At 45.1% G+C, this 26,036-nt stretch overlaps 1 protein-coding gene across 1 annotated transcript in view; it reads left to right on the top strand.

The window, feature by feature from the left end:
• The first annotated feature begins 492 nt into the window (after positions 1–492).
• The window catches only part of LOC142369481 (F-box only protein 41-like), a 34,308-nt gene continuing 8,764 nt past the window's right edge, over positions 493–26,036 (top strand). Inside the window, exons 1-11 of the mRNA XM_075451830.1 lie at positions 493–775; positions 2,345–2,500; positions 14,685–15,203; positions 15,280–15,359; positions 15,744–15,816; positions 21,913–22,131; positions 22,890–22,948; positions 23,046–23,192; positions 23,921–24,081; positions 24,185–24,408; positions 25,444–25,559. Of these exons, the coding sequence (XP_075307945.1) occupies positions 2,354–2,500; positions 14,685–15,203; positions 15,280–15,359; positions 15,744–15,816; positions 21,913–22,131; positions 22,890–22,948; positions 23,046–23,192; positions 23,921–24,081; positions 24,185–24,408; positions 25,444–25,559 (1,745 nt within the window). The 5' untranslated portion in view covers positions 493–775; positions 2,345–2,353. The remainder of the gene's footprint in view (positions 776–2,344; positions 2,501–14,684; positions 15,204–15,279; positions 15,360–15,743; positions 15,817–21,912; positions 22,132–22,889; positions 22,949–23,045; positions 23,193–23,920; positions 24,082–24,184; positions 24,409–25,443; positions 25,560–26,036) is intronic.

The following is a 26,036-nucleotide window of genomic DNA, read 5'->3' as shown; positions in this document are numbered from 1 at the left end:
GTCTTTTTAAAAAAATCTTTTTATTGAGAAAAAGAAACAAGAGTAGTGACAATGACTTATCGGTAAGGTTACATAAGATTTAGCTTTTTCTTTTTTTAAACACACAGAACACCCCCCACCCCGTCTGGACCAAAATAAGAATAAGAATAATAAGAAGGTTTTAGTAACAGGTAACTATAAATAGAATAAAATTAAGACACAAATAAATGAATAGGATTTAGGTGTTGGAGCCATTCAGCTCATTGGAAACAAACCAAAGAGCTGAAACAGATGCAGCCTGCAGCCCGTGATGATGGAACATGGCTGAAGGCTTCCCTGAACATCTTCTCCTTCATCACAGATCAGATTTTATTTAGCGTCACATTTCAGATCCTGGATCTAAAACAACAACAACAATAAACAGATTATATAAATAACCAACGCAAACAACCCATGAGTGATCAGGGCTGACAGGTCACGCGGCTCCTACGTCAGCAGCAGCACGCGGCGGCGCTACGCCGACAGTCCGCGCGGGGCGGCGGTGCAGCAACACATCCATCCATCCTGCGACGGTTCCCGCACGAGGACCCACTCACGGTACCGGGCTGAGAGCATCGATCGATCCACCGCCGAGAGCGCGAGCATCTGAGCGGGAAGCCATGGCAACGGGACTGTGGGGCCGATGGAGCGAGTGACGCAGCGACGGATCCGGTTCGGCTTGGACCGGCAGCTCCGATCCAGCTAATCAATAATCACAGGTACCAGGAGCTCCGATCCAGCTAATCAATAATCACAGGTATTGATCCTCTGAGATGTTGTTTGCTGAAATATTTCATCACTTATCTGAACAGAGTTAGGGTGGAAAGTCCAAGAAAAACTGTCAACATTTCATATTTCTATCAGAGCTGCAATCAATCAATCAATCAATCAATCAATCAATCAATCAATCAATCAATCAATCAATCAATCAATCAACCAATCAATCGATGAGTCCAGAGAAAGATTTAACAACCCGCAGTCCTGGTGCTCATTAATTCAGAGGAAACATTTATTGTAATTCTTTAAATGTTCCTTCATCCTGATGATGAATCAGATTAAAGTTCATCAATAATCAGTGAGGTCATAAATGATCAATAATCAGTGAGGTCATAAATGATCAATAATCAGGCGGTTTGATTGATCCTGCAGCTGCTTCATTCCAGTGGTGGAAGTTAACCTTTAATATTTTCATCTGGTCTCATTTCATCTTTAATTATCTATAAACTTTGTTTTTATTTTAAAAATAAGCTTCTCATCAGAGTTTGAAACAGGAAAATATGTTAAAAACGATGATTTTAAAGCGTCTGCAGGCAGAATTAACACCAAAGTCTCATGAAATAAACAGTTTTCTCACCGACTCTCATCACATTTCACAATAAAAGTGACGGTTTCTGTGCCATAAAGTCTTTAAATGCCTCTGAAAATAATAATAATAATAATAATAATAATAAAAAAAAACCATAAGGAGGGAGCAGACGATGGCCTTAAACTGCAAACTGTCCCAGAAGGGAACTGAGTTTGAGTTTTATTTCCTTTTTTTATGAGACGTGAAACACGGTGAGTTTGATCATAAAAACATTTGGTGAGATTTAACTCTTTCAACTCTTTAAGAAAAGAAATCATTTTTCCTTTTTCTCAGAGCAGCAACGATCAGAATCAAAGCTTTTCACAAATGTTCCGGATGGTCACTTTAGTTCCACCAACCTTAGATTAGACAGTTAGAGCTGTTTAAGGGTTAAAGCTGAGAGCTTTGGGAACCTTTGAGCTTCTGATTCATTCTGCAGCCCTTCATCTTCAGGTCAGATATTTTACTTTCCCCCATAAACTCCATGTTTTTGGCTCTTTGTCGTCACGAGTTTGACCTGGTAAACGTTCGGCCTTTAAGGGATTCAGCTGCAGGGATGCAAACAGGAAGTAAAACACGATGATCAGGGATGTTTTTCCACTTTATTCTGCTCCAGCAGCTGGTAAAAACATCCCATAATATGCAGAATCAGCAGCTCGGGAGGAGAAAACAGGGCGAGGAGGTAAACAAAGCCCACGCCCAGACGCTCCTTTCTTCCTGCTCATCAGAGCGTGCTCAGATTCCTCTGCACGGGCCGCCCGCCGGCGTGGAAGAGGACGCTCCGCTGAGCCATTAGCCTCAGAGGAGGCTCCGCCCCCTCAGACGAGGCTCCGCCCTCAGACACTCGGCCCCTCAGAGCGCATCGATCTGCTCAGCTCCATTAGAGCTCAGACGCTCTGACCCAGTTTCAGGTCCTCGCTCTTCTTCTTCTTCTTCTTCTTCTGCTGCTGCTGCAGTCTCTGTTCTCTGCTTCCTCTCCAGGCCTGAAGCATGTCCTCCTCTTCCTCCTCCTCCTCCTCCTCGCTGCCCTACTTCTGTCCTCGCTGTGGGGATGAGTTCCGCTTCTCCTCTGTGCCCGAGCTCCGGGCGCACCTGGTCAGCCGACACACCTACGAGACCCTGCTGGTCCTGTCCCAGGTAACTGTGTCCTCATCATCAGGGGGTCTGCTGTCTGTGTCCTGCTCAACCAGAGAGTAACCGAGGAGAAAAGGTGGACTTATGTCCAGGCTCCATAGTTCCTGTTTAAAACCTTTAACCTCTAACCTTTAACCTGTACAGCACTTTTAAAGGGGAACTCCGGGGCATTTGAAGCGTGTTTCCATTGCTAGAGGTTGTCAAATAGTGTGGGAGAAGGATGTCATGACATGTTCATGACTTCTGGCCTAGTTACATCCTGGGCCTTGTTGACTGGTTCAGAATATTGTTGATAGTTAGAAGGAGCGTGTTTATGATAAACTGCGAAAGCTAGGCGCCTCCGGAGAGGGCCACGTACACTTGTTATGATAAAACGGTATAAAAGGGTGTCCCAAAATGAGCTCGTCGGACATTTTGTACATTCTGTATGCACATTTGCTGTGACGGTTTGTTCAATAAACTCCCCAATGGACGGCTGACCAACGCGGGATTCGACTCTAATTTCTCCACAACATAATGGTGACCCCGACGTGATTCGTGAGAGTTTGCATCTGGATCCCGGCGGAGCGTGTCCGCTGTGCCCCGACAGCCGACATCAGTTGTAAAAGCCGGCAGGTTGGATCTTTTCGACCATTGCGCTGATTTCTGGTGGTGGAGCACAGCTGACGGCTTCTTCCGGCTTCCCCAAATTTAAAAGGACACAGGAGAGAGACGGATCCTGCACACGGTAAGCCCTTCCATTGTTTACTTCTGCGCAGAGGGGCTGCTGAAATTGTTTGGGAAACTGTGGGCCAAGAGGTGCCGTATGTGTGAATTTGGATAAAATTGGGTGAACAGCAGCTGATGTGAGTTGTAAAGCAGACAGCTGTGAGCAGCTGGTCGGCCTATTGTGTTGATGTTTTTTTTTGTGGTAATTAAGAAGGACTAGTCGCTGCGCTCCGGCCAATTGTGAATCGGATGAATTCAAACTGGATTAATTAATAGCTGTAAAGTGGCGGGCAGGTTATTGAGTAATCGCCAATAGTAGCTCTTGCATTCTATCAGCCATCCTTCTATGCATGGGGGGGAGGAACACTGACGGGAGTACGGGGTACACTAGACTCATTAAATATACGTGAAAATTATTTTCACTAGTCAAGGAGTAAAACGAATACTGATAATTGATTGACTGGCGAACATTAAAGTTCAACGATTGAATCAATCAGGCTTTCAAAAAAACTCTGAAATGAAAAAATCCAGTTCTATGAGGAGCACATTTTAACTATATATGTTCATATCATTTTATATATCTGCTTAGAACTCTTTGGAGTTATCCGAGACCTCAGTATAAAGACATTTTGAGAAGAAAATTCAAATTCGTTTACGTATTGACCACAGGAGATTATTATTAAGAGGTCACAGCGAAGCTGATAAATACACGTCAGCATTTGCTGCATTGGTCAAGAAACCATATCACAAGGCTTGTAGGGAAAACACATTTTGTATTCCATATATTGCCGACACCAACATCTCCTGAAAAATTAAAAGTCTAAATGAAAGAAATTGATAATTTAAAAATGTGAAGATTTGAACGGTGACTGACACAAAAACTTTGATCGACCGATTTGGTAATCGACTGACTTGGTATGAGTGTGTGGGACCGGTCTCTGTCTGTGTCTGTCAAATGGGTGTGAAATCTGATGTTTTATGTGAATCTAAAAAAAAAAAAGAAAAAGGAAAATTATTTTGTGTGATAAATCAAGGTTCTAACCTAACTCATCTCATCCCTTGACTTTTGAGTATTCGTAGTATTTTAATTTACACTTAGATTTGCTTCATTATTATAACTGGCTTTATGGTCATAATTTGCTTCATTGGTATAATCTGCTTAATTGTGATAGTTGCCGCATTAATAACTTGGGGAAATAAGGTGTTGTTGCCGAAATGTGCTGTTATTTTTAAACACTGTGGGTTTCTTTCTTTAAGACTCTATATTTTCGTTGAGTGCATCTTGTTATTATTGAATACGGCTGTGATTGGTGTTAAGTTTCTAAAGTTCTATTCTTAACAGGCGAGTGAATTGTGTTCTGGCTCTCAGGGGGACAGAGGGTGCTGCGCGCTCCCGCGACTGGTGTGTGGGCGCGTGCTCTGGCCTTGAGAGTTTCCTGCTGCTTCAAATGTTCGTGTGTGATCACATTTTCTTTCCTTGTGTCTTCCAGGGGCAATTTATGGTTGTACTGTAATAATTATTAGTTTTCTTTAGGTAATGTGCTAATTGCAGAGTTGTTATCAGTCGAGTAATGAGGGTTTCGCGATTCCTAAGGAAGAGGTTCTGTCCGTAGGCCATTGAGTCATCACGTCGTTCGACGTGAATGTGACATTCCTGATAAAGAAAGTTTCTTGCTTATGCATTGTTTCTGTATCTTTTGATTTGTAGTTTCCCTGTCCACAGCGTGTTAAATTGTATTTCTTTCTCTTTCTTAACAAATGCCATTTCGAGGTGAAGAATAGTGCAACTGTTATTTCTGTGTTAAATTGTATTTCTTCTCTGTCCAGCTGAAAGTTTGTATTTCCTCCTTTTCCTTAACTTGTTACAAAGTGTGACAAACGCCATTTTGAGTTGGGGTGTGGTTCAATTGTTATGTCTGGTTCAATTGTTATGCTTGGGAGGAGCTAATAACAGTCTAGGAAGTAGAGGTAATCGTGTGTTCATATTTGATTTGTTAGAAATTCACGTGATTCATTGGAGGCGGGCTTAGAGGTGTGTTCAGATTTTATTGGTTAGAAGTTACGTGTCGTAGACGTGTTTCATTGGAGATAGATTTAGAGGTGTGTTCAGATTTCATTGGTCAAAAAATATTTTTATTTCATTGGTCAGAATTGACGTAGCTGTGACGTACATTGGATCATCTGGATTGGTGGAGGACATTGTGTGTGGATTGGATCGGAAGCATCCGGATGTGAACAAAAGTTGGGGCAACGCCTTTAGCCTGAGTCACTTCATACAGAGTAAGCATTAACTGAGCTTTTGATTAGTAATAAATTAACATTGGGTAGTATTAGCAATACAGCAAGTATTGATTAGCAATAATTAGTATTGATTAGCAATAACTAGCATTGTTTAGCATTGATTAGCAATCAATAGTATTGATTAGCAATAACTAGCATTGATTAGCAATCACTAGCGTTGAATAGCATAATTAGCATTCAATTAGCATTGGTCAACAAGGAAGCTAGTATTGATTAGCAATAAGTAGCATTGATTAGCAATAGTTAGCATTGGTTAGCATTAGTAGCATTTGTTAGCATTTCGTTAGCCATAATTAGCATTGATCAGAAAGACAATTAGCATTGATTAGCAATAGCAATAAGGCAAATATTGGTTTAAATCTTAATTAGCAATAGGTTAGCATTTATTAGCGACAGCTAGGAAGCTAACATCAATTGGCATTGGTTGGCAAACATTAACATTAGCAATAATAGTAACCGAACTCCAAACCAGAAGTCAAAAAGCTAAATTAGCCTAACATTGAATTAACATTGGTTTAATTTTAAAAAAAAAAAGGAAAACAACCTAGAGCATAAGCTTTCAAAGCTAACGTAGGCTAACCTTAACATTAGCATTGACAACATCCAATCCAATAATTAGCTGCATCTAAGCTAAATTTAGCCGAGCATTAAATTAGCATTGATTAGAGTTAAATAATTAGTGCATTTAAATTGACTTTCAAAAAAAAAAAAAAAAAAAAAAAAAAGGGGGAATACGAATAATAAATAAGGGAAATTTAGAAAATAAATAAGTAAGAAAAAGTCAAAAGACAATAGAAGGGAACTAACTAGGTGAAACAATGGATGTAACACCAACAATAATCATCAGCGCCAAACATCCTGAACATTCCAAAGATATTAAAAAGATATCTCTAAAATGGGAAAAACGAACAAAAATTAACGTCTCACCCTGGCCAAAAGGTGGCACTTTCAATGTAACTACCTGTAAGATTATGGAACAAAGGATTAAAGCTTACAAACCAAAGGACAAAAGCAAAAAGAGACAGGAAAAAAGAGAGCTTGAATTAAAAGTTTTACATTTCTTTGAAAATGCAGAGCTATTTCCAACACTGCCGGGAGCAGCAAACATAAAAGGAGATTCCGAAATAAAAGATCATAAAATATCTCATGAACGTCCAGAACTACAAATAGCTACATCAAGCAGTCATGGAGCTCCTGAGCCAGACGCCGTCTGTAATTCAGATCAGGCAAGGGGACAGCTCCCACAAATACCAAAAATCACCAGAACTGGCATCACCAGTTCAAAAGGCATCTTCTGAAGAACATAAGAGTCCAACAGCGTCAGCACCGAGTTTGATAGAAATGACGCAGGGACAGTATGTGCCGTGGCAGACGCTCGACCTAGGGGGGCTGGTTGCTCGATTGCCGGACATTCACACAGGTGCAAGTAGATGGATAAGAGCTTTTGAACAAGAGACTGTGCATAAACTGTTGTCTGTTGGACACATTAAGGCAGTGTGGGCACTGTGTTTTGGAACTTCTACCATGGAGGGCATTTTGAGACACAGTGAGAATGACTGGATGTTGAGCCACCGAGCTGATGGAACTGACTTTAATGCATATCGAGCTGCACTCTGGAGAGCGTTACGAGCTGAGTTTCCTGCGGGAGTGGACCTCGAAGCATTAAAGGGGGAACCACTGTCAGGAACAGAGAGTCCGGCTGTGTACATTGCACAACAATTGAAGAAATGGAGACAAGAGTCTGAGGGAGAAATGGAGAAGAGCCCAGCTTGGGTGACATTGTTCAGAGTTTCCATCAAAGAGGCTCTGCCTGCCCCAGTTCAGGGGCGGCTGGAGGATGTGGTGGGGCTGAATTCAATGTCACATGGACAATTCCGAGACCACGTGGTGCATGCAGTAAACAAATACAGGAAAGAACTGAAACTGAATGAGCAGGAGAAGGATATGCAAAGGGAACTTGCACGGTTGCAGTTAGAAGAACTGCAAGCGAAGCAAGAGGTACGAAATGAGGCCATGACAGCGGGGGCCGCTGAACAGCCATCACAGGGGCAAGTCCATCGTCGACCCTGTCAAAGGTCAAGAAGAGGTGCACCAGGAGGACGAAGGTCCTCGGGGGCATGTTGGGCCTGTGGCGAGAGGGGACACTTTGTTTACAGCTGTCCGAGAGCACCGAGAAACCCGAGTGTTCGGCAGGACCGTGGCCAGTCCCTGGGGGGCGGAGCAAGTGGCCCGGTAGGTCCAAGGCGTTCCTCTGGCAGAGGAATCCCAGTATTGGTTTACATTGACATAAAGAGGTAAGAAGTACACTTACATTAGACGTACTCAAAAGGGTTTAAAAACCGCCCTCAGGTGTGTCATTATTACAAAACAGAACAAAGTTTTTAAGTTAAATGTGTCACGATTACTAAGTTTTTAAAACTTGAATTTAAATATGTTACTATTACAAAACTATGACTTAGTTTCTAAAACTTAAATGTAAATAGGTCACTGTTACTAGGACAAAACAAAGTTTCTGAATTTAAAATTTAAATGTGCCACCATTACGAAGTTCTAAAATTTGAACGGAACAAAGTTTCTAATTTAAATTTAAATAGCATCGATAGCCTAAATTAGAGTATCTACTTAAGGCCATAGGGAATTACTGATATCTCTCCATCCCACTTGGAGGGAGTAAGAAAAGCGCCATGTCCAAAATAAATGAATAAATAACTAATGAATAAATAAGTGAAATTAAAATAAAACAAGTATGATCTTCTTTTGGGAAGGTTGTGCAATAAAATTAGCTTCCTCTGAAAGGAATCATGAAAAATCCAAAGATCAAAGGTTGAAAGCACAACTGGAGAGGACAACCGAGGCTAAGGTAGCCTTTGGAAATTTGAAACCGAATTAGCAAGAGTCATCCAAAATGGCCAACACTAGTCTATGAGAAGCCATTTTTCTTATATGTCTCCAATAAAAACCATAAGATTTCAGAACTAATAAATCAGAGTAGGTATGTTGTGACTCGGACAGGATGTTTGCAGGTTGTGCATCTTTTGACACGTCCAGATGTGAGAATACAGAAGTGTACTACATCGGATTCTGCGGGTGTCATTCCACGTGAGTTTGAAGGAGAACCACATGAGTGTGTGTCAGAAGCTGTGAGATACATTAGACTGAGACCTGACTTAGAAGCAACTTCACTTGTGCAGGCTGACGTCACTTATGTTGTGTATGGTTCATGTTGTGAGATCATTTGGGTGATCATGAGGTTTTGCAGTTGTGAAACAGGAAGGTGGAGAACTTTGTGACGGTGAAAGCTGAGAAGTGTGAACGGCCATGTTCGGCACAGTTGGCTGAACTGAAGGCACTAATGGAAGCATGTTGACTGGTGAAAGGTAAGGTTACGAATGTGTACACAGTTTCTGCATATGCTCATGATATTTGCTATTTGTTTGAAGCAGTTCGGAAGCAGAGAGGGTTCAGGAGGTCAGACGGAAGTCCAGTGCGACAGGAGGTCCAAATGAAGGAGCGGATTGCGGTCATGAAAATTGTAAATTGGCAGTGATACAATGTCAAATAATCATAGAGGTAACAAAATGGTTGGTAAAGGTAATATCGCGGCTGATGAAGCAGCGAAAGTAGCATCAAAGTGCCAGCTTGCTGTTTTGGCACCAATGGTGTTACTGGAGCCAGAGGTCACGCCACCACAAGGATATTGGTCATACATATTGGATAAATAGTCGTAAATTTTTTTTGTTAAGATAATTGATTCATCTGTTTGTCATTCCATCAGAGATTAGCTCAAATAATGGTTAAGTGTTTGTTTAGAAAAGTGCAAGAGGCATTCTGCAGCAGCTGCGAATCAAGCAGCGCTGTGGGGCCGTTTATCATCCACAGAGTCAAGGTATGGTTGAGAGGATCAATAGAACCCGGAAAGTGAAATTGAATTTAATCTGTGCGTAAAAACTAAACTAACTAGATGCTTTGCTGCTTGCACTAATGAGCTATCGTATGCAGACTCATAGAGTCACGCACTAACACCGCATAAAATGCTAACGGGTCGACCCATGCCGGCACCTCAGTTGAGAGGTCCATTTGAAGGGCCCCCACTTGAGCAGGTGCAAACAGAGTGGACAGCTTATATGAAGCAACTAACTGCAGTCCACAGAACAATCTATCTACAGGAGGAGTCCAGAGACTTGAGTCTCGAACAGCTGGTTGAGAGGCCAGTGGTGCCAGGCGACCAGGTGCACATCGAAGTGTTCCGGAGGAAGTGGCTTGAGCCAGGACGAAAAGGGCCGTACACAAGGGTGCGAGCAACATCAACAGCAGTTCAAGTGGAAGGTAGCAACACATGGTACCATTTGAATCACTGCACTAAGGTTCGAACTAAAGACACAGACGGAGTTAAGTCCGAGGGAAAGGATGAACGAAAGGAAGAGGTTAAGATTTCTGACACTAATGAGCATCCAGGTGTGGGTGTTGGCCGACAGCATGGGCTCAGGAGAACGAAGCCTGGAGATGTTGGACGGGATCCAGCAAACAGGAGAGGCTGGAAGGGTCCCGTGATGAAGCCACCCCGCAGGGAAGTAGCCAGCCTGGGTCAGATGAGTATGATGCAACAATACACACCCACTCAGACCATGCCACGCCACAAACTTTGCCAGCAATACACACTAGAGCTAGTCGTGAAGAGGTATCTGCTAAGCTTGAATTTAAGTTCATGGAAGAAATGATTGAGGAAGTGTGGATCATGGGTCCGGTGGAGGAGACGACCAAATCACCGCCTCTGGACGCCACGAAAAAGGGGCAATCTGGTAAGATCAAGTCAGATTGGGTCAGAAGGAGTTGTTCACAATGGTTGTAAGAATAGAAAGATTTCACGGGAAAATCTAGGGGGATTTGATACCATTAGCACTACAGGACAGAATAATCATGTTAATCCAAGAACGGACGGAGTGTACATGCACAGGTGGAGTCGGGAAAACAGTGTAACTGTGGAAAATGGGTTAAGGCAGCACAGGATATGTGGTATAGATGGGCATGGTACACTACGAGAGAACTGACAGCGACGGAGTGTCTCATATGCGCAGACGCTCCAGGAGCATTGCCTGTTGTTGTTCCAGAGCCACACACCTTCAGGGACTGTGCGGTGGTCCAGCAACGGGAATGCAGAGGAGGTAGGTTCACATCGGAAGAGGATAAATGGTTATTGTTTCCTATGTGTGATATTAAGTGCAGATTGATGTTTGGGCCAAATAAATTAAATAGTTATTTTCAAAATAAGGGAGGGCCACAAATTTGAGTCTTCTTGTGCGGAATTTAATCTGAGTACATCACAGGAGGGGCCTCCCACTGATTATAGAGTAGATTACAATGGTGAGTTTGGATGCTTTTGGAACTCGCGTAGGTAGTACTAATGTTAAATGAAAACAAGATTTATTGGGATTTATTTATTTGGATCAAAATGTGAAAATATAGGAATGATCATTTTAACTCTATATCTTTTTGGGGATCAGACACACCCAGTGGCTGAGAGTTACTGGATGTGTGGAGATCATGTTTTGTTAAATGTGCTACCCAACAGGGAGATAGGTTTTTGGGCACTGGTGAGGAGGAACACATCAGTTGTGGTAGTGTATGACAAGGTAAACGAGATGCTAGGATTGGATGTGGAAGAAGGGAGAGTTAAAAGATCGAGTGATGGCTACATCAGGGATAAGCACGTTTACTTGGATGCAATATGACAGCCGAGATGGATTCCTTTGAGCTCAAAGCACGCAGGGAGATTGCAGCTGGATTTGAGGCTGGTTTGCAGGGAATCATATTTAACAAAATGGGGAGTGGATTAATTACATATAATACAACCGACAGGGAATTCTTAGCTACACGAGTGAAGGGCTTGCAGGCTTTGGAGAACAACTACATGAGGCGAGTATGATGGCTTGGTAGAACAGACAAGTGTTAGAACGGTTTGGAACGGTTACAACAGCCGTGAAGAAGTTCAGAGAACGGAGAGAGGAGCTGACGTGTGATGCTGGGGGAGGTGAACGGTGGTGGACTGGTCTGTTTGGGATGTTGGGAGAAGGGGGAGCGATGACAGTTAAGGCGGGAATAGCAATATTGTTGATAGTGAAAATGGTCTCCCTATTGGTGTGTTGCATTATACCCATTCTGAGAAGGTGTTTGCTGCAAGTGATGTTCAAACAAACAGTGGAAGGAATCTGGAGGCAGATGACCATGCGAGACCAGGCCTGAGGACCAACGCATGGGAGAGCGGGTCAACGAATGAAGGTTATCAATGGACGGTTCACAAGTTTCTTTCCTCGAGGGTGGAACCAAGTTTAGTCTGACAGGGAGAAGAGATGCTGAAGATCTCTTTGATTGGGAGTGACGTACTGGCGACCTCTCCTCCCAGAGTTAGCTTAGCAGTTCCAGACCCAGCCGGACGGATGTTCGGCCAGAAGCAGACGACAAAAGAGTACAGGAGATGGGACGGGACTGGAGGAGCTGCATTACATTGCATTTTATTACTATTGTTGTGTGATAATCCATAATTTTATGTATTGTACTTGATACAAAACGGTGATTAACTGATTTGAAGGTGGTGTATTCAGTCTATGTGTATAATCAATCAGAACTGATCACTGATATGTGCATTGCCAATTGTGTCAGTCAACTGTTCGGAGTGCGACCTTGGTAAAATGGTCGGTCGCCAGTGGGGGGGGCCGTAGGTGAATTTTCCCAAGATAAGAACATGAGTTACGAAAGTAGCAGCCGGTGGGTTTTTCGCACCTATGCACTGCGAACAGTGGACAAGTGTGATGGCAATGTAAAATTTGTAGTGTTGTTGAAATCAATATCGTTTAATTTAATTTAATCATTTAATGTGATTCGAGTACACACATATATATATTCCTTTTCATTTATTCAAAATGGTCCCGTTGATTGATATTGTAGAATTATTAGAATAATTTAGTGTTGATTATGTTAATTAATTCTTAATTAACAATGTGGGATGATTTTCTTTCATGTTAGATTATTTCTTTGTTAAATCACTGATAAGTGATTTCAGGGGGGACTATGTGGGAGAAGGATGTCATGACATGTTCATGACTTCTGGCCTAGTTACATCCTGGGCCTTGTTGACTGGTTCAGAATATTGTTGATAGTTAGAAGGAGCGTGTTTATGATAAACTGCGAAAGCTAGGCGCCTCCGGAGAGGGCCACGTACACTTGTTATGATAAAACGGTATAAAAGGGTGTCCCAAAATGAGCTCGTCGGACATTTTGTACATTCTGTATGCACATTTGCTGTGACGGTTTGTTCAATAAACTCCCCAATGGACGGCTGACCAACGCGGGATTCGACTCTAATTTCTCCACAACAATAGTGATAGTAGGACACAGAGAGGTGCGTATCTGCGCTCCCTGTGTGGAGATTGCTCTGTCCGCACACTCTGTCATGCGAGGCTAATACGTGGTGGCTAAGGGGCAAGCGCTAACCCTTCCATGTAAAACAACAACTTGCACACTGCAGAAACGTCACACCACTTTATAACCCATCCAACAATAAAGTCACAAGCCTTACCATCAAAACCATATGCATGGTTCTCACATTACTGGCATGGGGACGTTACAAAACAACTTTATAAACAGCATAGAACTCACCGGCTGGTTGTATGCTCGCGCATGTGAAAGCCCAAAAGAGTCGATGGACGATAATCCCATATACAAAACAATTATCTTCTCTAGAAAAACTACGTTCAAGTATTTAAAACATTACAACAATATTACTGGGCATGTATTGTTGTAATGTTTTAAATACTTGAACGCAGTTTTTCTAGAGAATATAATTGTTTTGTATATGGGATTATTCTCCATCGACTCTTTTGGGCTTTCACATGCGCGAGCCTACAACCAGCCGGTGAGTTACATGCTGTTTATAAAGTTGTTTTGTAACGTCCCCATGCCAGTAATGTGAGAACCATGCATATGGTTTTGATGGTAAGGCTTGTGACTTTATTGTCGGATGGTTTATAAAGTGGTGTGACGTTTCTGCAGTGTGCAAGTTGTTGTTTTACGTGGAAGGGTTAGCGCTTGCCCCTTAGCCACCACGTATTAGCCTCGCATGACAGGGTGTGCGCACAGCGCGATCTCCACACAGGGAGCGCAGATACGCACCTCTCTGTGTCCTACTGGCAGTATTTGACAACCTCTAGAAATGGAAACACGCTTCAAATGCCCCGGAGTTCCCCTTTAAGTATGAAAGTAAATAAAACTAGAAAGAGCTGTTCCTGCGAAACAGCAGTGAGAATGCTTATGAGCTGAATGGGGATAGCTGATCATGCTAAAAAAGCTGAAAATAGTCCAATGTTAGCAGTAAAAACTGTTGCTGAGGTGTTGGTTGAAGGAATTTTGTGATTTTTTTGTGTACTACCAAACTTAACATTGGAGTTAGTCAGATAATGTGAGAGGTTGATCTCGGTTCAAGGCTCATAGCTGAAATTCTGTAAATGTGAGCTCTTTAGTAGTTACATTGGCTGAAAGAGGACAAACTGTCCTACATTTTAAGGTATAATTTGTTTCTCTAAGTTAAACTGTATGAAAGTTAGAGGAATTTGTTTGAAAAAACTGAAAAATTTGAAACTTATCAGCACGCACTCAACTGTGTGCTCATTCATAAAAACCAAGAAGGAGCAAAAATGTTCATGTTTTTGAAACTGTCATATTTCAAAATTGGCTGAAGATTTGAAAAAGCAGAAACAGTTGGTAATAGCTGAATGTCTTGTGACCCATTTAAAGTTTGAATGGTGTCTCTAGCTGAAAGCTTCCAGAAGTAGTTAGGTTGGAAAGAGAGAGATGATTTGGAGCTGAAAGCAGTTTCCATTCATTTGAATGATGGGAAAATCTGAATAAAAAAAATTTGAATATCTTAAAAAGTGTAAAAGTTAAAAACACCAACAATGATAGCAGGAATCTGCTGAAAGAGCTGAACGTTTTGATACCAAAATTGTAGAAATATCTGAAAGTATGCAGGAGTAGTTAGGTGCCGAAAACTGGCGGAATAATAATGATAAAGAGAAACAGGAACTTAATTGTGAGAATGCCTTAAAGCTGTGAGAAAGTCCCAAACCCATCTGACCCAGCAGGAATGTTTTTAAATGCCTCTGTCTGACCTCTCGTCTCGCTGCAGACTCGGGTCAGAAGCTCCAGGCCCGGGGCTCTGCTCCCCCTGCCCGGCCCAGAAGCATCCCAGAGTCAGAGCCCTTCTCTGGGCACGCAGCCCTGCAGCCTCCCCCTGCCGCTGGCCTGCCTGGACCTGGCCTCATCGTCTGCCTCGGCCCAGCTGCTCAGGGGCATGTTCGGCTCCTCGGACCGGGCCCGGCCGGTGGACCCCTCCACCGCTGTGGCCCTGCCTGGGCGCCTGGACCCGTTTCCCCCAGAGACCCGGGGGGAGCTGGGGCTCCACCTGGGGCTGGACTTTGGCCTGTCGGTGGGGATCGGCCTGGAGGAGCGGCTGGGACTGGGGCTGGACCGTAAGATCGCCCGGACGTTCGCGGAGGTGGAGGAGCGGGTGAACCGCCGCGTGGGGCGGCTGAAGGCGGAGCTACAGAGGAGGGAGGCGGAGCTCGAGTGGGAGAGAAGAGACGGGGAACGCCTGAAGAGCGAGAAGCAGGAGGTGGAGCAGAGGGCGGCGTACCTGTCCAGAGAGGTGGGCGGAGCTCTGAGCCCACACCGCAGTTTCACCGGGTTTCTGATGTTTCAGCAGCGTTTCATTCACCCCGCAGGTGTCTGCTGCCGTGGCGATGATGGAGCGACTGAAGAAGGACCTGACGGGGAGAGAGAAGGAGCTGAGTCAGCGCCAACAGTCAGTATCCTGAAGGTTTCCCTCCTTTTGTGTCCCAGTAGGTACAGAAACCAGTGGAACCGGGTGGATGAAGCCTGATTTATGCAGTGAGGCGGATATGAGCTAAAAGAGAAAGAGTTCTGTTGTCACATCACGTGAATAAAATGAAACCCTGAGTGGGTAAAGCAGGAGGACACGTCTTGCTGTGATAAACACAGAGCGACAGCGAGGCTCAGCAGCCCCGAGGCGTCCGGCTGAGGTCAGCGCGGCTTCATGCGTTCCACTTTATCTCACGTCTGTTCACATGGAAATCTGTTTCTTTAATCATTCTGTTCTTTGTGCACGTTTACACCTGGTGTTTAACCCGACCGTGTCTCTGGATCTCATGTTCGTCCTGTCTTACAGGGAGATGACGGACATCGAGCTTTTTCTGAGGGAGACGGCGGAGAAAGAGGCCGAGGCCAAATCCAGACTTCAGGTGGCTGCGTTTCTGTGATCATCAGTGTCCTCAAAGTGAACCCCACATCACCCTGAATGATGCTAAATGATGCTATATGATGCTAAATGATGCTACATGATGCTAAATGAAGCTAAATGATGCTAAATGATGCTACATGATGCTAAAAGATGCTACATGAAGCTGATGATGCTAAATGATGCTCAATGATGCTAAATTATGCTAAATGATGCTACATGATGCCAAAAGATGCTACATGAAGCTGATGATGCTAAATGATGCTAAATGATGCTAAATAACACTACACAATGCTAAATTATGCTACATGTAGCTAAATAATGCTACATGATGCTAAATAACACCACATAATGCTAAATGATGCTACATGTAGCTAAATGATGCTACATGAAGCTAAATGATGCTAAATAACACTACATAATGCTAAATGACGCTACATGAAGCTAAATGATGCCAAATGAAGCTAAATGATGCTAAATGAAGCTAAATAACGCTACATGATGCTAAATGACGCTAAGAGATGTTAAATGAAGCTACATGATGCTAAATGACACTAAATGATGCTAAATGAAGCTACATGATACTAAATTATGCTAAATGAAGCTAAATGAAGCTACATGATACTAAATGATGCTAAATGAAGCTACATGATGCTAAATTAAGCTACATGATGCTAAATGATGCTAAACGAAGGTAAATGATGCTAAATGACGCTACATGATGCTAAATGACGCTAAATGAAGCTAAATGACGCTAAATGAAGCTGATGATGCTAAATGATGCAAAATGAAGCTAAATGACGCTACATGATGCTAAATGACGCTAAGAGATGCTAAATGAAGCTACATGATGCTAAATGACACTAAATGATGCTAAATGAAGCTACATGATGCTAAATGATGCTAAACGAAGGTAAATGATGCTAAATGACGCTAAATGAAGCTAAATAACACTACATGATGCTAAATGACGCTAAGAGATGTTAAATGAAGCTACATGATGCTAAATGACACTAAATGATGCTAAATGAAGCTACATGATACTAAATTATGCTAAATGAAGCTAAATGAAGCTACATGATACTAAATGATGCTAAATGAAGCTACATGATGCTAAATTAAGCTACATGATGCTAAATGATGCTAAACGAAGGTAAATGATGCTAAATGACGCTACATGATGCTAAATGACGCTAAATGAAGCTAAATGACGCTAAATGAAGCTGATGATGCTAAATGATGCTAAATGAAGCTAAATGACGCTACATGATGCTAAATGACGCTAAGAGATGCTAAATGAAGCTACATGATGCTAAATGACACTAAATGATGCTAAATGAAGCTACATGATGCTAAATGATTCTAAATGATTCTAAATTAACGTAACGTAGAGATTAACTTTAGGAGGAGAACCTGCTTACATGAATGTGAGATTTAAAGGAAACAGCTGTGATGCAGCTCTGAAATGTTCAGTAAATATTCTATAAAAAGTGCTTCAGATACTCGGTCTAATTCAGTTTTATCACGTTACATAAAGGTACTCTTATAGTTATCAAATTAGAAATATTATTAAGTTAAAAAATGAAGGAAAGCTCAAACTCCTCGTATTGATCCACAGGAATCACAGTTAGTGCAAATGGATGAAAATATTAAGGCCTTAAAGCCTCCTTTCTCTCATAAATGATGGAGCTGTGCATCCTCCGCTCTGGAGCTTCTTTCCTTTGAGCTCAAAGATCCCTCAGTTAGGAAAGTTCAAAGCAACAGAAGATCATGTGACCCCAGATCTTACTGCTGTCCTATAATACAACGTTATGGTTTTTAGTGTGACATTCCTAACTTACTGTCAGGTTTTACTCCCACAAAGTCACTAAAAACCGGGAAGCAAAGAGTTAAAACTGCAGCACTTTACACTAATTAAGATAATCAGGTCCTCACAGAGGCGGGAAAACATCAAAACTGCCGATGACTCAACCAATCAGATGCTCTCCTCAAACGTACCTGTGAGGGTCAGTTAATGTCATTATTCCAGAAAAGATAAAGAAATTTAAGCTGTGAAATCAAACTGAAGGATGTGAGGACGGACGGGGCTGCTTCCTGTTTCAGGCGTTCATGGAGACACTGCTTCCTGTTTCAGGTGTTCATGGAGACGCTGCTTCCTGTTTCAGGCGTTCATGGAGACGCTGCTTCCTGTTTCAGCGTTCATGGAGACGCTGCTTCCTGTTTCAGACGTTCATGGAGACGCTGCTTCCTGTTTCAGGCATTCATGGAGACGCTGCTTCCTGTTTCAGGCGTTCATGGAGACGCTGCTTCCTGTTTCAGGCTTTCATGGAGACGCTGCTTCCTGTTTCAGGTGTTCATGAAGACGCTGCTTCCTGTTTCAGGCTTTCATGGAGACGCTGCTTCCTGTTTCAGGCGTTCATGGAGACGCTGCTTCCTGTTTCAGGCGTTCATAGAGACGCTGCTTCCTGTTTCAGGTGTTCATAGAGACGCTGCTTCCTGTTTCAGGCGTTCATGGAGACGCTGCTTCCTGTTTCAGGCGTTCATGGAGACGCTGCTTCCTGTTTCAGGCGTTCATGGAGACACTGCTTCCTGTTTCAGGTGTTCATGGAGACGCTGCTTCCTGTTTCAGGCGTTCATGGAGACGCTGCTTCCTGTTTCAGCGTTCATGGAGACGCTGCTTCCTGTTTCAGACGTTCATGGAGACGCTGCTTCCTGTTTCAGGCATTCATGGAGACGCTGCTTCCTGTTTCAGGCGTTCATGGAGACGCTGCTTCCTGTTTCAGGCTTTCATGGAGACGCTGCTTCCTGTTTCAGGTGTTCATGAAGACGCTGCTTCCTGTTTCAGGCTTTCATGGAGACGCTGCTTCCTGTTTCAGGCGTTCATGGAGACGCTGCTTCCTGTTTCAGGCGTTCATAGAGACGCTGCTTCCTGTTTCAGGCGTTCATGGAGACACTGCTTCCTGTTTCAGGCGTTCATAGAGACGCTGCTTCCTGTTTCAGGTGTTCATGGAGACGCTGCTTCCTGTTTCAGGCGTTCATGGAGACGCTGCTTCCTGTTTCAGGCGTTCATGGAGACGCTGCTTCCTGTTTCAGGCGTTCATGGAGACGCTGCTTCCTGTTTCAGGCGTTCATAGAGACGCTGCTTCCTGTTTCAGGCGTTCATGGAGACGCTGCTTCCTGTTTCAGGCGTTCATGGAGACGCTGCTTCCTGTTTCAGGCGTTCATAGAGACGCTGCTTCCTGTTTCAGGCGTTCATAGAGACGCTGCTTCCTGTTTCAGGTGTTCATAGAGACGCTGCTTCCTGTTTCAGGCGTTCATAGAGACGCTGCTTCCTTTTTCAGGCGTTCATAGAGACGCTGCTTCCTGTTTCAGGCGTTCGTGGAGACGCTGCTTCCTGTTTCAGGCGTTCATAGAGACGCTGCTTCCTGTTTCAGGCGTTCATGGAGACGCTGCTTCCTGTTTCAGGCGTTCATAGAGACGCTGCTTCCTTTTTCAGGCGTTCATAGAGACGCTGCTTCCTGTTTCAGGCGTTCGTGGAGACGCTGCTTCCTGTTTCAGGCGTTCATAGAGACGCCGCTTCCTGTTTCAGGCGTTCATAGAGACGCCGCTTCCTGTTTCAGGCGTTCATGGAGACGCTGCTTCCTGTTTCAGGCGTTCATGGAGACGCTGCTTCCTGTTTCAGGGGTTCATGGAGACGCTGCTTCCTGTTTCAGGCGTTCATGGAGACGCTGCTTCCTGTTTCAGGCGTTCATGGAGACGCTGCTTCCTGTTTCAGGCGTTCATGGAGACGCTACTTCCTGTTTCAGGCGTTCATAGAGACGCTGCTTCCTGTTTCAGGCGTTCATGGAGACGCTGCTTCCTGTTTCAGGCATTCATAGAGACGCTGCTTCCTGTTTCAGGCGTTCATGGAGACGCTGCTTCCTGTTTCAGACGTTCATAGAGACGCTGCTTCCTGTTTCAGGCGTTCATAGAGACGCTGCTTCCTGTTTCAGGCGTTCATGGAGACGCTGCTTCCTGTTTCAGGCGTTCATGGAGACGCTGCTTCCTGTTTCAGACGTTCATGGAGGCGCTGCTTCCTGTTTCAGGCGTTCATGGAGACGCTGCTTCCTGTTTCAGGCGTTCATGGAGACGCTGCTTCCTGTTTCAGACGTTCATGGAGACGCTGCTTCCTGTTTCAGGCGTTCATGGAGACGCTGCTTCCTGTTTCAGGCTTTCATGGAGACGCTGCTTCCTGTTTCAGGCGTTCATGGAGACGCTGCTTCCTGTTTCAGGCGTTCATGGAGACGCTGCTTCCTGTTTCAGGCTTTCATAGAGACGCTGCTTCCTGTTTCAGGCGTTCATGGAGACGCTGCTTCCTGTTTCAGGCGTTCATAGAGACGCTGCTTCCTGTTTCAGGCGTTCATGGAGACGCTGCTTCCTGTTTCAGGCGTTCATGGAGACGCTGCTTCCTGTTTCAGGCGTTCATGGAGACGCTGCTTCCTGTTTCAGACGTTCATGGAGACGCTGCTTCCTGTTTCAGGCGTTCATGGAGACGCTGCTTCCTGTTTCAGGCGTTCATAGAGACGCTGCTTCCTGTTTCAGGCGTTCATGGAGACGCTGCTTCCTGTTTCAGGCGTTCATGGAGACGCTGCTTCCTGTTTCAGGCTTTCATAGAGACGCTGCTTCCTGTTTCAGGCGTTCATGGAGACGCTGCTTCCTGTTTCAGGCGTTCGTGGAGACGCTGCTTCCTGTTTCAGGCGTTCGTGGAGACGCTGCTTCCTGTTTCAGGCGTTCATAGAGACGCTGCTTCCTGTTTCAGGTGTTCATAGAGACGCTGCTTCCTGTTTCAGGCGTTCGTGGAGACGCTGCTTCCTGTTTCAGGTGTTCATAGAGACGCTGCTTCCTGTTTCAGGCGTTCGTGGAGACGCTGCTTCCTGTTTCAGGCGTTCATGGAGACGCTGCTTCCTGTTTCAGGCGTTCATAGAGACGCTGCTTCCTGTTTCAGGCGTTCATAGAGACGCTGCTTCCTGTTTCAGGCGTTCATGGAGACGCTGCTTCCTGTTTCAGGCGTTCATAGAGACGCCGCTTCCTGTTTCAGGCGTTCATGGACACGCTGCTTCCTGTTTCAGGCGTTCATGGAGACGCTGCTTCCTGTTTCAGGCGTTCATGGAGACGCTGCTTCCTGTTTCAGGCGTTCATAGAGACGCTGCTTCCTGTTTCAGGCATTCATGGAGACGCTGCTTCCTGTTTCAGGCGTTCATAGAGACGCTGCTTCCTGTTTCAGGCGTTCATAGAGACGCTGCTTCCTGTTTCAGGCGTTCATGGACACGCTGCTTCCTGTTTCAGGCGTTCATGGACACGCTGCTTCCTGTTTCAGGCGTTCATGGAGACGCTGCTTCCTGTTTCAGGCGTTCATGGAGACGCTGCTTCCTGTTTCAGGCGTTCATGGAGACGCTGCTTCCTGTTTCAGGCGTTCATAGAGACGCTGCTTCCTGTTTCAGGTGTTCATGGAGACGCTGCTTCCTGTTTCAGGCGTTCATGGACACGCTGCTTCCTGTTTCAGGCGTTCATGGAGACGCTGCTTCCTGTTTCAGGCGTTCATGGAGACGCTGCTTCCTGTTTCAGGCGTTCATAGAGACGCTGCTTCCTGTTTCAGGCGTTCATGGAGACGCTGCTTCCTGTTTCAGGCGTTCATAGAGACGCTGCTTCCTGTTTCAGGCGTTCATAGAGACGCTGCTTCCTGTTTCAGGCGTTCATGGACACGCTGCTTCCTGTTTCAGGCGTTCATGGACACGCTGCTTCCTGTTTCAGGCGTTCATGGACACGCTGCTTCCTGTTTCAGGCGTTCATGGACACGCTGCTTCCTGTTTCAGGCGTTCATGGAGACGCTGCTTCCTGTTTCAGGCGTTCATAGAGACGCTGCTTCCTGTTTCAGGCGTTCATGGACACGCTGCTTCCTGTTTCAGGCGTTCATGGACACGCTGCTTCCTGTTTCAGGCGTTCATGGAGACGCTGCTTCCTGTTTCAGGCGTTCATAGAGACGCTGCTTCCTGTTTCAGGTGTTCATGGAGACGCTGCTTCCTGTTTCAGGCGTTCATGGAGACGCTGCTTCCTGTTTCAGGTGTTCATAGAGACGCTGCTGGAGCGAGCCGACCGCGCTGAGAGGCAGCTGCTGCTGCTGAGCCACAACCACTTCCTGTTCGGCGACAGGTACGCGTACGCCGACCCGTACGCAGCGTCTGAGCCGTACTCGCCTGAGCCCGGACGAGGTGGACGCAGTCTGGACGGCAGCACGGATGACATCATCGCCGATAAGATGCAGGGAAGCATCGGGAACAGGGTGGGATACGAACACCGTAGCAATTTAAAGGGACAGTTCGCCTCTTTTGACATGAAGCTGTATGACATCCCATATCAGCAACATCATTTCTGAACATCTTCTTACCCCCTGCTGCGTCCTGTGAGCAGAGTTCCAGCCTCGTTTTGGTGTTGATGAAGGTAGTCCGGCTAGTTGGCTGGGGTTTAAAAAATAAAGCGTTTTGCTTCTCAAAACAATATGCGTTCAACAGAGTAATACATTTGCATCACAAAATCCTCCCTCCAGAAAAAGTCAGACCTCACATCGCTTGGCCCTATTTTTGCCTCCCTTCATATCGATGCGTACAGCCACCTTGCGACAGCCACACCTGTTACGTTGTTTGCTGCTCGGTCTGCAAAGTTTACACAGCAGGCAGTGATACAAAGGGAGAGAGAAAATAGGGCCAAGCGATGTGAGCTCTGACTTTTTCTGGAGGGAGGATTTTGTGATGCAAATGTATTACTCTGTTGAACGCATATTGTTTTGAGAAGCAAAACGCTTTATTTTTTAAACCCCAGCCAACTAGCCGGACTACCTTCATCAACACCAAAACGAGGCTGGAACTCTGCTCACAGGACGCAGCAGGGGGTAAGAAGATGTTCATAAATGATGTTGCTGATATGGGATGTCATACAGCTTCATGTCAAAAGAGGCGAACTATCCCTTTAAGTGAATTAGTGGGTCATGGAGTGAGATTTGAACGTCTAATGGCTTCTTCTTTCTGTCCACATGGCCTGCAGAGGAGTTACAGCGTCTCAGGCTCCTACAGGCTGGGGGAGCAGCCGTACAGCCACTACGGGTACCTGAACACATCACACCTTTTCCAGCAGAACCTGAACACCCCCCCCCACCCTCCCCCTCCCCCCTGATGGCTCCTCTCCATTTGTCTCTTCCAGCGGCCTGACGGGACGGATGAGGACCATGTCTCTGGGATCAGGAGGGTGGGACTGTGAGGGCGGAGCTGCCTTCCTCCATCCACCGCACTATGCTCCGCCCTCGCTTTGGCGTGAGAGAGGCGGAGACGGGCGGAGGGAGAGGGTCTGGTACGTAATCTGACGATGAGGGAAGAGAAGTTTGTGAACCTTCTGACTCGTTTAGCAGCGCGTTGACTTTTGTTGTGGACGAAACCCAAACCCTCCTGCACCAAACTGTTAATTAAATTAAATCTGTTTCACTAATTCCTGAAGGGAACCTATTTAATTATTTTTAAAGATGTGCTGGGGTGCAGAGAGACGTCCAGGATTACAGCATCTGCTGTTAACCAGCTCTGTGATCCTCCTCCTTTCCTGTTACCGCTCTGTCTGCAGTCTCTGTCTGCCCGGATAGTCTTAAAGCTGAGCAGAGAGCTGTCAGAGCTGTTCCTGCAGCCAGGTCTCTGCCTGATATTCCTGCTGTGTCCTCATCAGGGCTCCAAGCTCGTCCATTTTACCCACCATTTTGTTCCTGCTCTGCATCCTAGACGCCTCCTCTTCAACTTTGGGGTCTTTTTCCAGCCATTTATTGGGATTTATAAAGCTTAGTTAGCTGCTCCAACAGGTTAGCAACCTTCTTGTTGCCGTGGTTACACATCATAACAGATGGCGGCGCCATTTTGGAATTATGTAAATAGATTATATGAATAACTTTGTCAAAAAGGTTTCTTGGTGGATTGGAGAGAAAGTTTGACCGAAGCTGTTCTTTAAGTTGATCTTGTTGCTCGTTTTGATACTTTCGTGGTTAAAGGGACGATTATTTACTCCATGAAAGGATCTTTCTTTGCCTCTTTCTGCAGGGTCGGGGAGGAGGGATGGGGGAGAACCTGGAGCAAAAGAAACCTTCGTCACCACAGCACCGAGGAAGAGGAGGAGGAGGAGGAAGAGGAAGAGGAAGAGGAGGAAGAGGATGGTATGTGGAGAGGCCTCCTCTTTGCCAGGACGCACACACCTGGATCAGGTGACACACTTCTCTCTATCTTCACCTGCCTGTCACACTTCCTGTTTCCATGACAACAGAAGCTCCGCCTCTTTTACTCCTTTTTCTCTCCTGCCCCGTTCAGATGCCCCCTCCTCCATCCGCTCCACCCCCTCCCATCGCTATGGCGACCGGCATCTGGGGGCAGACACCTTGAGATTGAGGGCGGGGCTTTTCTGCGTCTTCCCATATTTGGACGTGCGCTCACTGCTGCGTGCGGCCGAGGTGTGCTCTGATTGGCGGTTCGTTGCCAGGCATCCTGCGGTGTGGACACGCCTCCGACTGGAGAACGCGAGAGTGTCGACAGAGGTAGACGAGCTTCCATCTTCTTCGTTAAACATCATCAAACATTCAGCAGTCACTCAGCTCAGCTCAGAATTATTAACAGGAAGTTGTAGAAATAACCAGGTGTATTTATAAGTACTACAAATTATAAGTACTACAGACAGAAAGAACATTTAAACCAGTAAAAATAAAGGTTTTAACAGCAGTGCTGCCCTCTGCAGGCAGGTAGCAGCAGTAACAGGTGACTTTCTTAGCAGAACAAACTGTCAAAAAGGCTGAAAATAAAAGGCTGATTCCAGTAGAAATGCTAATATTTATATCTACGTCCGTATATTTACAATGATTACAACCACATGTGCTCAGTTTAAGGGCCCACGTCATGCTTTTTGATGCTTTTCTGGCTCATCCGGAGTGTTAAAATGATGTATTATCACCTTAAATGTCCCCCAAAGCTAAAAAATAAAAAGATATTTTAGTATTTTTAATGCTGTTTTATCCAGTCGTCTTTCAGACTTTCTTCTGCAACTTTTCAATCGTCACAGTGAGTAAAAGGCAGGATTTCCATTTAGTTTGTGCATGTCAGTAAGAGCAAGAGCGTGCACGTTATCCACCGCAAGCATCTTAAAAACAAAGGTGGAAACAGGGATCCACTGATATGAACCAGAGCAGCTACTTTGTTTTTGGCTGTGAGGGTAATTTGACCCTTTTCAGCTTCCATATGGACTCAGAAACTTGGATCAGTTTGTTTTCCCAGCCGGGAAAAGGTTTAGATTCGTTCGCTTCACTTCACAGACGACAGCTTTATGAACAGGAACCAGGAAGGCTGTTCAGAGAGGCTAAAGCTGAACGTGGAGGCTGTTCCAACACTAAAAGGACACGAGTCTGAACCTTTAACTGTCCGAGTTGTGTTGGAATCAGACGTACCAACGGGTTTTACTACAAACATCATGGTTACGCTTTAGTCAGATGCTTCTCAGGAGGAGAAGCTCCCCCTGGAGTTATGGAGTGTGAACTGTTCTTTCTCTAAATGTTTTCTGTGTTTCTGTGCTTGGGGTGTAGTTCCTGACCACTCTGTCCCAGTGGTGCACCCAAACTCAGTCTTTGGTTCTCAGCAGCCTGAAGCCTCGAAGCCGTCGTGCTAATGAGACGCGGGAGGATTACCACAAAAACACACGGTAACACACACAGATGTTCACCTTACTATATTTATTAGGACTGTTGCTGACGTTCCTCAAAGGGATTCCAACCCTGAGCTGCCAGAAAGTCCTCACAAAGGGGATTTTAGACCTCAAACTGTTACCTTCCAGTATCGGGGGACCGGTTTTGTGTCCCCATAAGGAGGCTAAGTCCCCACAGTGAGACTGTTTGAACTGTTTGTGTCCCCATAGAGAGGCTAAGTCCCCACAGTGAGACTGTTTGAACTGTTTGTGTCCCCATAAGGAGGCTAAGTCCCCACAGCGAGACTGTTTGAACTGTTTGTGTCCCCATAAGGAGGCTAAGTCCCCACAGCGAGACTGTTTGTGTCCCCATAAGGAGAATAAGTCCCCACAGCGAGACTGTTTGAACTGTTTGTGTCCCCATAAGGAGGCTAAGTCCCCACAGCGAGACTGTTTGTGTCCCCATAAGGAGGATAAGTCCCCACAGTGAGACTG

Source organism: Odontesthes bonariensis, chromosome 19, assembly GCF_027942865.1.
Source record: "Odontesthes bonariensis isolate fOdoBon6 chromosome 19, fOdoBon6.hap1, whole genome shotgun sequence".
NCBI classification, from domain to species: Eukaryota; Metazoa; Chordata; class Actinopteri; order Atheriniformes; family Atherinopsidae; genus Odontesthes; species Odontesthes bonariensis.
The sequence above is the reverse complement of the archived record's forward strand: the minus strand, read 5'-3'. Positions and strand labels throughout refer to the sequence as shown.